General features: G+C 51.0%; 1 protein-coding gene across 1 annotated transcript in view; it reads left to right on the plus strand.

Annotated features, from left to right (window-relative positions):
* PTPRH (protein tyrosine phosphatase receptor type H) overlaps window positions 1–11,314 on the plus strand; it is an 11,477-nt gene extending 163 nt beyond the window's left edge. The window contains exons 2-13 of the mRNA XM_046682096.1: window positions 438–773; window positions 1,115–1,381; window positions 2,884–2,962; window positions 3,077–3,124; window positions 6,909–6,999; window positions 7,413–7,503; window positions 7,800–7,876; window positions 7,970–8,104; window positions 8,468–8,590; window positions 8,799–8,959; window positions 10,443–10,578; window positions 10,689–11,314. Of these exons, the coding sequence (XP_046538052.1) occupies window positions 438–773; window positions 1,115–1,381; window positions 2,884–2,962; window positions 3,077–3,124; window positions 6,909–6,999; window positions 7,413–7,503; window positions 7,800–7,876; window positions 7,970–8,104; window positions 8,468–8,590; window positions 8,799–8,959; window positions 10,443–10,578; window positions 10,689–10,829 (1,685 nt within the window). The 3' untranslated portion in view covers window positions 10,830–11,314. The remainder of the gene's footprint in view (window positions 1–437; window positions 774–1,114; window positions 1,382–2,883; window positions 2,963–3,076; window positions 3,125–6,908; window positions 7,000–7,412; window positions 7,504–7,799; window positions 7,877–7,969; window positions 8,105–8,467; window positions 8,591–8,798; window positions 8,960–10,442; window positions 10,579–10,688) is intronic.
* Window positions 11,315–11,990: the final 676 nt, after the last annotated feature.

Here is an 11,990-nt window from a genome sequence, read left to right on the forward strand (position 1 = left end):
CTCTAGACCTCTGTTGTCCAATATGATAGCCACTGGTCACACATGGTTATTTAAATATAAGTTCACTAGAACTGCATAAAATTACAAATTCAGTTCCACTTTTCTCATGCTCAAGAGCTCTGTTGAGGGGCTCCCAGCCCCTTCCCAGAATCCCACTGGGCTAGTGCTTGCTCTATTGGGCAGTGGAAGAGCATTTCCATCTCTAGACATTCTCCTGGAAAGCACTGATCTGGATCCCTGCTGCTCATAGAGTGGGCAGCACCAGCATCTCCCAGGAACTGATTGTAAATGCACACTCTCAGTCCCGTCCCACACCTACTGAGCCGGGACCTACGTATTCACAAGAGTTATATAGGTGGAAAATAAATTTGAAAAGCACTGGTCTAGACCATGCCGCTTTGCTGTGAGGAGAGGGTATGAGCCGGCTCAGATGTGAGCGTCCTTAGAATCCAGCCTCTTGAGCCTCTATCCTCACTTCTCAGCTCCCAGTGAAGTCACGGATCTGCAGAATGAAACTCAGACCAACAACTCAATCACTCTGTCGTGGGAGGCCCCCCAAGACCCCCATTCTCGTCTCTACATATACTGGGTCCAGTGGGCCAGTGAGGGATATCCTGAGAGGGGGCAAGGTCTCCAAGGACTTCAGACCAACCAGACAGGCAGGATCAGGTATGAGGTGAAGGCCCTGGAGCCCGGGACTCTGTACACCTTCAGCGTGTGGGCAGAGAGGAACAATGTAACCAGTTCCAAACAGAGCCTCCACGTGTCCACAGGTGAGATGGGCCTCCTTTTACCTGTGGAGGGGCTTAGGTCAGACCTTGGGGGCAGTGAGGGGTGCGTGGACTACAAATCCCATCAGGCCATGGGGGTCATGACTTCATAAACTGCAGTGATATAGAGGGTCCAAAGGCTCATGGGAGTTGCAGTTTGAGGGGACCTGTTGTGTATCCATTTGAAGACAACAGGAAATGAGGGATGGAGAGGTATTTTGGTTTGGGGGAAGGAAAGGATGGGCAAGTTCTCAGAGAATCGGCATCACTGGTGGTGAACATGGGGAGGGATGGAAAGCCACCTTGAATGTCTCCTACTGACTCCTCTTGTCCCTTCCATCCAGTTCCGGATCCCGTCACCATCATCTCCTGCATCAGCATCCCTGGGGGCTATGGGGTCATCCTGACCTGGTCTTGTCCCCCAGGAGGCTACCAGGCCTTTGAGTTGCAGGTGGGTGTGCAGCGGGACTCCCAGGACAATTCCTCCTGTGAGAAGGGCGTGTCCGTGTCGGGTCTGCGGCCAGCTCGGTCCTACCCAGCCACCGTTACGACTGTCTGGGATGGAATGAGGGCCCTGCCTGTCTCCGAGATCTGCCACACCGACAGTGCAGGTGAGCAGAGTCCCACAGGGACAGAGGGCTTTGGTGAAAGTCTCTCTAGACCCCCTCAGGCTCTGTTGTGAGGGAGTCTCACCAACACATGGGGGCCTTTTGGCTTGTTTGTGTTTTGTTTCCTGCCATTTTAAAACAGCTTTATTGAGAGAGAATTCGTATAACATACTGCTCACCCTCTTAAAGTGTACAATTGAGTGGCTTCTAGTCTATTCCCTGACTGTGCAACTATCACCACTATCAACTTTAGAATCATCTCATTATTCCATAAAGAAAAATCATCCCCTTTAGCCATTGCCCCTTAATTTTTCCCCAATTCCCTAACAACCATCCCATTGGCAATCTCTAAATCCACCTTCTGTCTCTATAGATTTACCTATTCTGCACTTTTCCTAAAAATACAATCATGCAATATGTGGTCCTCTGTGACTGGCTTCTCTCGCTTAGTATCAAGTTTTCAAGGTTCATCCATTTGTAGTGTATATCAGTGCTTCATTACTTTTCTTGCCAAATAATATTCCATTGTATGGATAGACCACATTTTGTTTATCCGTTCATCCGATGATGGATCAGTTGGGTGCTTTCCACTTTGTGACTATTATGAGTAATGCTATTATGAACATTTGTGTACACATTTTTGTGTGGATGTATGTCTTCATTTCTCTTGGGTATATATCTAGCAGTGGAATTGCTAGGTCATATGGTAACTCTATGTTTAACCATTTGAACAATTGTCAAATTTTTTTCCAACATGGCCGCACCATTTTTCACTCATCAGTGGGGTATTTGAAGATGTTCAAACTTCATGCTCAGGAAATCTTTGATCATGTACCATTGACCATGGTCATAGGCTTCCCTGGACCCCATCAGTCGCTTCCTAGGAATCAGAGCTTCTTATAAGATTGAGTCTCTGATCTGGAGAGAGACTGAAGGTTGATGAAATGATAAATGGATGCCACTCCAAACTGGGTTTCAGTGGATCCCACTGTCCAGGAGTGTCTCTCGCTTAGCAAAAAGTGTCTCTGAGAGCACAGATCCTCTTGGATCTTGGGCTGGGTCACTCTCTGCATCAGGGGGCTGTCCTGTGCATTGTAAGATGTCTAGCAGCATCCCCAGACTCCACCCATTAGATGCCAGTGGCACCACCACCCTAGTTGTGACAACCAAAAATGTCTCCAGACATTGCCCGCTGTCTCCAGGGGGCAAAATCACTCACACTGAGAACCACTAGTCTAGGCCAAGGAGGGGAGAGTCAATCTTCAGCAGCCACGTCACCTGAAAAATGATGTCTTTGGATCAGGCTCCTCGGGAACTAAGAGTCTGAGAGGAAAGGTTGGGTGGGAGGTGAGGCTTTATCCAGAAAGTTTCTCCTTTCCCTTCTCTGCCCCTGCGTCTACGCTGTAAGCCCTCTGGTCACACTCTGAGCAAGGATGGACCTAGGAGAGTTAGGACATCAGGCGACAAGACCAGGGCTCTAATGCTGCCCATGCTCCCTCCCCCAGGGGTCATCGCCGGAGCCATTATTGGTGTCCTTCTGCTTCTCATCCTGGTGGGCCTACTGGTTTTCTTCCTGAAGAGGAGGTGAGACTTGACGCAGGACTCACACTATCTGGAGGGTGGGGGCTGGGGGAAGGATGAGGACCCCTGGGTCCATCCTCGCTCCCTGAGCCTTGCATCCCAACATCCTTTTCCCAGACGTAAGAAGAGTGAGAAGAAAGCAGCGCCCGTGGATCCGGACTGTTGGTGAGCAGGAGGTTTTGGGAAGCATCCAAAAGAGTCACTCTCAGGTCAAATCAAGGGGTGCTTGCTGGTCACTGGACGGGTTAGAGGGCAGGGTCAGTGAATCCACACACACAAGCCTAATGACCTCTGTGACAGGGATCACCTACTGTATGTCAGGCACTGTTCTAGGTACCAAGGAAACAGTGAGTTAAGCGAAGGTTCCTGCCCTCATGGAGAGTACATTCTAGCACAAGAGAACATTAATAAAAAAGACAATAAAGAATGTGACATTTACCTGGAGACAAATTAACAGGAAGGGTAGAGGACTATTTTACAGAGGATGTCCAGGAAAAGCCTTCCAAAGACGATGATTAAGAGGAAGTCATTTGAGCACAAACTTGAAGCAAGTGAGGGAAGGAGCCATGTGCACATCTTAGGGGAAAAGGCATTTCAGACAGAGGGACCAGCAGGTGCAAAGGCCCTGAGGCAGGAGCATGAATGAAGGGGAAGGTAGAAGGTAGTAGGAAATGAGGTGAGAGAGGTATCAGGTGGGGCCAGTTAGGTAGGACCTTATAGATTAAAGTAAGGACTTTGGTTTTATTCTGAGATAAGAGTTTTGGGAGGGTTTTGAATAGACCAGTGACACAATCTCACATATTTAAGAAGCAAAGGCAAAAGCAGGACGATAGAAGAAGAAGCTTGTAATAATCCAAACAAGAGGTGATGGGGTCTTGAACCAGGAAATGGATAGAGGTGGTCAGGTTCAAGATATAGTCTGAGTGTTTAAACAGCAGATCTGTAAAGGATGGATGTGTGGTATGAGATTCAGAGAGGGCTCAAGAGTGACTCTAAGGAATTTAGCCTGAGCACCAGGAAGACTGGAATCTCTGCTGCTTGAGATGAAATGACTATGGGCGAGCAGCTTGGGGGGAAAGTATCTGGAGCTCAGTTGTGGACACATTAAGTTTGAGATGCTTGTTGGACATGCAAGTGGAGACGTTGAATGGGCAGTTGGATCCACAGTTCAATGGTTCAGGAGAAAGTTTGTGCAAATTCTTCATCGTTCTGAGTCCTCTTTAGATCAGGTCAATAATGTCAAATCTGTATGTTAGAAAAACGCCCAGGGATTGATAGAGGAGAGACGGGACAGGGAAAGGAGGGAAGTTGGGAGAACAGCTGTGATGGCCTGGGCGCAAAAGAATGAGGGGTAACCTGAGGCAGTGGCCATCAGAAGCAGATGCACAAGGTAGACCAAATACAGGTGTGGGGAAGATGATGTCCAGTTTCTTCTTTGCCGTGGAATCTGTCCTGGCCCGCATCCCACCCCAATAATGTTGACCTCCTGCCACCTTATCCTGTGCCTATCTGCTTTGTGTGGCATCTGCAACAAGTCACTGCATTCACTGGATTCCAAGTCTGGCCCTGTCTATATGTTGAGCATTTCCCCATCCCCAACCTCCACATGCATGTTTGGATGTCCCCGTTATAATCCTCCAGGACATCCAGGTGAAGATTGCAGGAGGTGGGTGGGAAAATGGATCGGAAGCTTGGGAGAGTGAGAAGTAGGAAATGGCGAGAGAAATTCAGAAATCACAGATGTACAGATTTGAAGGTGAAGCTACGAAAGTGGACAAAGCCCATAAGAGGTGTGTGTCCAGTGAGAAAAGGGGGCTTGAGGGTGCGGTCCCAGAAACAGCCACCTTTTAAGATGAACAGAGGAGGAGGAGACGGAGAAGCAGTGGCCGGAGAGGTGGTGGCAGTGGTGCAAAGCAGGATGGGATCACAGATCCAGAAAAAGGGAAGGAGCAGTCCTGGGTGCGGAATGCCGCCATGTGGTCACCTGAAGGACCGACTGAGGGGGACTTGGAATTAGAGATGAGGAGGCCAATAAGATAAGGGGACTTTGGAAAAAGACGTTCCCCTGGAGCAGTGGTGTAGACACCAGGCCACCGTGAAGTGTAGAAAGGAGGTGGAGGAAACTGGTCCCTGCGAGAAGTCCGAATGTGAAGAGGTGTTGTAATAGGTTTTATCATCGTTTAGTTATGATAAGGCCCACAGATCAGAGGCGAGTGCCATTGAAAAGATGGTTTATTTCACATCATGCAGAGCCGCATGGGAAGCATCAGGGCCGGTCGGGAGCAGAGGGAGGTGGAAGAGACCTAGCAAGAGCCTTTATTTAGGTTTCTGGAGGAAGGAATGGGCAATGCAAGGCAAGCAGTCTTAGTCTGAATGAGTTCAGCAGCCTCTGGGCCCTAGGGGTTGTCCCTATGGTTTTCTGGTACCTGCCTTGGGGGGATGAGGGAAGGTGAGTGGGCAGTGGCCCAGAGTGTGACATCCTGATAGAGGTGGCGGTGAGGATGTGAATTTAATCAGCTGCTCAAGAAGGGGAAGTGACTGGCGTCCAGTCCCAGCTTCGAAACCGAGTCAAGACATTGTTCACAAGATTATATTCCATGGGGAAGAGAGAGAAAGAGCTGCAGGAGGAGCTTCATGAGGTCCAAAGATTTTTTTTTTATATAGAAGAGAGATTAGCCTGTTTACAAGTGAAAGGGAAAGAGGAGCGGGTGGGGACACAGAAGTGAGGGAAGGACCGATGGCTGGAGAAGGTGGGAGGGAATGGGAGCCCAGGAGAAAGGGAGTGGCCCTAAATGGGAGAAGAAACACCTTTTCTTTTTTTTGAATTAAAAACAATTTAATTGTGGTAAAACACACATAACTTAATATTTACCATCTTAACCATTTTTAAGGGTGCAGTTCAGCAGTGTTAAGTACATTCACTTTATTGTGCAACTGTCATCGCCATCCGTCCACAGGACTCTTTTCATCTTGCAAAACTGAAACTCTGTCTGCATTAAACCCTTACTCCGTATTCCCCCTCCTCCAGCCCTGGCGCCCGCCCTTCTACTTTCTGTCTCTATGAATTTGACTCCTCTAGATACCTTATATAAGTGGAATCATACAGTATTTGTCCTTTCGTGACCAGTTTATTTCACTTGGTGCAATGTTCTTCAGGTTCATCTGTGTTGTAGCATGTGTCAGAATTTCCTCCCTCTTTAAGGCTGAATAGGATTCCATCGTATGGATAGACCACATTTTGCTTATCCATTCATCCATCGGTGGACAGTTAGGTTGCTTCCACCTTTAGGCTGTTGTAAATAATGCTGCTATGAAATGAGCGCACAAACATCTCTTTGAGACCCTGCTTTCAGTTCTTTGGGGTATACAGCCAGGAGTGGAATTGATGGATCAAAAATACCTTTTTTGATCCAGCCATTCTTCTTCTGAGTATTTATCCAAAGGAAACAAAATCACTATCAAAAGACATCTGCATTCTCATGTTCATTGCAGCATTATTCACAACAGCCAAGACTTGGAAACCACCTAAGCGTCCATTGATGGATGAGTGGATAAAGATGTGGTGTATATATGTGATAGAATATTACTCAACCGTGAAAAAGAATGAAATCTTGCCACTTGCAACAATGTGGATGGACCTTGAGGGCATTATGCTACGTGAAATAAGTGCGACAGAGACAGACAAGTACTATTCGATCTCACTTATATGTGGAATCTAAAAAAAACCAAACCAAACAAAATCGAGCTCATAGATGCAGAGAACAGATTGGTAGTTGCCAGAGGTGGAGGGTGGAATTGGTGAAAGTGGTCAAAAGGTACAAACTTCCAGTTATAAGACAAATAAGTTCTGGGGATGTAAAAAATAAACAAACAATGAAAAAACAACTTTTCTTTTATCCCAAGAGAATAGGATTAAAGGAGGTTAAACTCTTTGGCTCCCCACCCACAGCTTTACAGGGGACATCCAGGCAGAAGACTTTGCTGACCACGTCAGGGAAAATGCGAAGGACAGCAACTGTGGTTTTGCAAACGAGTACCAGGTGGGGTGGAACAGAGGAGGCTGATCTGAACCCCACCAGCCCACCCCAGACCTTTCACACCTTTGGGATTAAACAGAACCAGCGACACATACTTTGTTGGCTGACACAGAAATTCTCAGGCATGATTATCTCTTGACTCATTAAATCTTACACTAAAGATGGGTCCTTGGGTCAGTCCTAAAGAAACACCTATGTTTTCCTCTGCCACCTTCTCTCCCACCCATCTCTCCAGTCCCCAATGTCCCCCCAACCCTCCCAAATGCCCCGCAGGGATGGTGGTACTTGTACATTCCATTTTTATGGGTGGCATAGAATTCCAGGGTGCAAGGGGCAAGGGGAGCAGCAGGGGTGTGCCCGGCAGAAGGTGGAGAAATTCTAATGTCCATGCATCTCTGCTGTGCCTCTGCCCCCAGCAATTGGCCCTGGAGGGCCACAACCAGTCTCAGACGGTGGCCTTAGCTCCAGAAAACAGCGCCAAGAACCGTTACAGAAACGTGCTGCCCTGTAAGTCTCAAGCCTCTATGATTTTGTCCCCAATTGTGACTTTGTCAACACCCCATCCCTGGTCCCATCCCTTATCCCCTGTGAGAGACAAAGCTCCTGCCACCAGTGAGCTGAGAGCCCCCTGACGTTCTCCTCCCAGCTGAGGTCCCTCCGTCGCTCTCCGAGCTCCCAGTGTCTGTATGCACCTCGGCATGACTTTCTGTCCTTGCGTCTCAGTCTTGTCTCCATGCCTCTCTGAGTCTCTCCGGGTCTCTCGCCCCTCTCTCTGCATTGCTAATGCTGGCCTCTCCCGGTAGATGACTGGTCCCGCGTGCCCCTGGAGCCCCTCCATGAGAAGCCAGGCTCTGACTACATCAACGCCAGCTTCATACCTGTAAGGTTGTGGTTGGGAGCTGGGAGGATGCTGAGTGAGCCAGAGAAGATAAAGGCCTGAGGGGGTCATGATTTGCCTCTTTTTCTCAACCAGGGTCTCTGGAGTCCCCAGGAGTTCATTGCAGCCCAGGGCCCCCTGCCCCAGACCGTGGGTGACTTCTGGCGCCTGGTGTGGGAACAGCAGAGCCACACCTTGGTCATGCTGACCAACTGTGTGGAGTCCGGCCGGGTGAGAGGAGACCTGGCTCCTGGGTGCTGACCCTTGAGCTCCAACCTGTGACCCTGTCTGGGACACTGATCCCAGTGTAGACCTTGACCCAGACCTCACTCATTCTCTCCAGTATGACCCCAGCCTCTTCCATCTCCCCCAGTCCATCCACTGGTCCATGTATGGGGCGAAGCTGATCCCAATGACCTTGGGAAGGAGCGGTCCTCCGGGCTGGGATGAATCTACTCCTGGCTGCCTGTGGGTCTTGCCTCATGGCTGGGGCGGGAGGGATTCCCCGGCACTGAATGCAAGAGCCACAGTGCAGAGGGGTATCGGGGTAAGTTCTCTGGGGCCTCGTGTCTCTGACCCTCCAGTACTCCCCAGGTGAAGTGTGAGCATTATTGGCCTCTAGATGCCCAGCCCTGCACCCATGGGAGCCTACAAGTGACCCTGACGGATGAGAAGGTGATGGAGAACTGGACAGTACGAGACCTGAAGCTTTGGCACGTAAGTCCCCCCGCCTCACCAGCCCTGTCTTGGCCCTCAATTCCTCCCCATGACATTCCAGGGCAGCCCCTTCCCCAGAATTTCCCATGAAGTCTAACCTTCTGTCACTCCCCCAAGGGACTGCGGTGTGCCCCAGGGATGCCCCAACCAGTCAGAAAACAGCCGCCCCGGTCCTCAGCTCTCCCTCCCCAACCCACCTTCGGTTTAGATGCAAGAGCAGAAGGCTCTATCTGTGCGTCAGTTCCACTACATGACCTGGCCAGACCATGGCGTCCCCCACTCCCCAGACCCCTTGCTGGCTTTCTGGAAGATGCTCCGGCAGTGGTTGAACCAGACCATGGGGGGAGGCCCCCCCATCGTGCACTGCAGGTGAGGACCCCCTCCCTGTGAGAGAACCACCCCCTTGGGACTCGGAAAACAGGAGTATCTGGGTCTTCGGGAACTTGTAGAGGAAGGAGACAGAAGCGAGGAGAAGGAGGTGGAGGTGATGGAGGCAGAAAGTAAGGGGGCAGTGAATGAGGATAAGGGTGAGAAGACGGGAAAGAAAGAGGAAAAGGTTAAGGAGGAGCAGAAGGGAGGAAGCAGTGAAGGGGAGGAGCGGAGCGGACAAAGATTGTGAGAAACATTTGAAACACCTCTTGGGCTCCTGGCTGGGTCTTGCTCATCTACGGAAGCCTCCATAGATGAGATTTCACTAAATGCAGCCAGGACGGGGATGAGGAGGGGCTTGCTCCTGAGTGACAGCCAGCCTCTGAAATGGGAGCCCCACTTTTGGTGAGAGTTGACACTCAGGGAACACAGACATGTGTCGGTTCTGTGATGGAAACCTCACAGCCACAGTCTTGCTGATCCTCAGTGCACCCTCATGACCAAAGGGGCTCCTCGTCGCGGCAGAGCTAAGGAGACAGTCAGAAAACTCAAGTCACTGGGTTCAAGGCCAGTAGTAAGCGGCCGAGCAGATGTCCATGGTGGCGCTCTTCATCTCTCTGCTGAACTGTGTCCTAACACCTGCCCTGTCCCCAGATAGTACCCTCTGGATGTGTCCCCAGCAGAATGTCATCCCTTCCCCCAAGTGCAGAAGGGAATCTTGCATGTGGAGGTTAGGACGATTAGCTTGAACCATAAAAACAAATGAAGCACTGATTCATTCGATGACTTGGATGGACATGGAAAGCAGCATGTTGGGTGAAAGGAGCCAGACACAAAAGGTCACATAGCACATGATTCTGTGTACACGAAATGTCCCCGAGGCAAAGCCACATAGCCAGAAGACAGATTGGTGGTTGCCAGGGGCTGGGGAGAGCAGAGAATGGGGAGAGACTGATAACGGGTATGGGGTCTCCTTTTGGGGAGATGAAAGTGTTCCAGAACTAATTAGAGGTGGCCGTGCGCAACATGGTGAAGGTACTAAATGCCACTGCATTGTTCACTTCAAAATGGTTAATTTTATGTTTAAAGAATTTTTTCTGGATTATCAGCTTGGGAATTCATCTTCCCATGCGTGAACCCCCAGCTCTGTCACTTATTAGCCGAGTGACCTGGGACAAGTGACTTCACCTCACTCAGCCTTCATTGCCCCATCTGTAAAGTGGACATGCAGATAGCTCCTACCTCTCAGGCACGGGAGGAGCGAAAATGCACCTTGGGACAGGGCCTAGCTAATGGAAGGAACTCAGGGCAGAGTTGTGTGTAATTAGTTTCCGCTTAATTAAGTAACCTCCACTTACAGTGTATCCCCAGAACAGTGTCTCCCTGAATAATACCATGAGCCCTGGGTGCTCCCCAAGCAGACCCCTCCAGTCAGCTGAGACTCCCCCCTCCCGTGGCCTCACCCCTTCTTGTCCCTGCCTAGTGCTGGTGTGGGCCGCACGGGCACCCTCATCGCCCTGGACGTCCTCCTGCGGCAGCTGGAGTGTGAGGGTCTCGTGGGGCCCTTCAGCTACTTGAAGAAGATGAGGGAAAGCCGGCCGCTGATGGTGCAGACTGAGGTGATGGGGCTCCTGAGGGGCACAGGGCGGGTGGGGGGGGGATGGGGCCCTGGTGGAAGGCAAGCCAAGCCTCAGGAGGGCACCCCTAACCCCGTGGGGCCCCTCCCCAGGCCCAGTACGTGTTCCTGCACGAGTGCATCCTGCGGTTCCTCCAGCAGTCCTCCCTAATCCCAGCCAAGACGGAGCCCATGTATGAGAATCTGCTCTACAAGAATGTGGCCGCCATCCAGGCCGAGCAGCAGGAGGCATAAGCTGCAGGAGGGCTGAGACCCCAGCCCAGCTAGGCTCAAACTCTGCATCCCTACTTCACCCCAGATTCCAGGACCCCTGGGAGAGCAGAGGGCTGGGGTCCCAGACTCCTGGGCCCTGCAGGAGGAGGGGGCTGGCAGTCTAAACTATTTCCTTGGGGGAGGAGGTCAGGTGGAAGCTGGGATGCTAGATTCCTGCTTCCTCAAAGGAGGGGAGGGATGGGAGCAAGGATTTCCTCATTCTTTGAGGGAGGAGGACCCCGGAGGCCCGGGCTGCAGGGTCTCAAGGAAACAAGCTGAATTCCAAGGAAGGAAAGAACTAGGGTCTGGAAATCTGGCTACCCAAGGAGCAAGGGCAGGCAGGATCTTGCTCTTCTTTACTCGAGAAACAAAATCAGTCTTCCAGGGTCTGAGGTTTCCCTGCACCTCATTGCCTGTACATTTTTTTTTTCTATCCCATAATTTATTAAATCACTGTTCTCCCCAGAGACACTTGCCCCAGTGGATTTATGGGTCTGGAAATAATATTGGCGTGGGGGTGGAGGTGGGCTCCTAATGTTTCGGTATTGAGGCAGACATCCTAGAGGGACTCACAATTTTGCACCCGAAAAAACAGAGGTTTGGATGGTTGAGTTTCTCAGTGAAGGCTGGAGGTCCAGACTTCTGTGTTCAGGGTCTGGGCAGTGTGGACGCCGTTCCCTGGAACTAGGAGCGTGGGGACTTGCCTTCTGGGCCTGGCGATATGGGAACTTAGAGGGTGGGGTGATGTCTGGGACTGATTTGCTGGAGACGTTCACGCCAAATCTCCTGTCTGGATATCTGATCACTAATGTCTCCGGAGAGGGTCTCCTGGGTCCTAGGACCAGGTATCCGGGTGCCCGGTTCTTTGGGCAGTACCGAGGGTGGGGAGAGGGGGGCTGGAATAGAAGGCGGAAAATCCTGGGGGACCAGGATAAACATCAGTGGGCGCCCTGGTGGTTCCCGGCTCGTGGGCGGGACGAGGGGCGGGGCGGGACTCTCCACCTACCAGGGACCGAACACGCATGCGCGCGCACACGCCCTCTTTCTTTCTTTCTCTCTGTTTCTGTCTGTCTCTTTCTCTGTCTCTCTCTGTCTCTGTCTGTCTGTCTCTCTGTCTGTCTCTCTCTCTCTCACACACACGCA

Source organism: Equus quagga, chromosome 13 (assembly GCF_021613505.1).
Source record: "Equus quagga isolate Etosha38 chromosome 13, UCLA_HA_Equagga_1.0, whole genome shotgun sequence".
NCBI classification, from domain to species: Eukaryota; Metazoa; Chordata; class Mammalia; order Perissodactyla; family Equidae; genus Equus; species Equus quagga.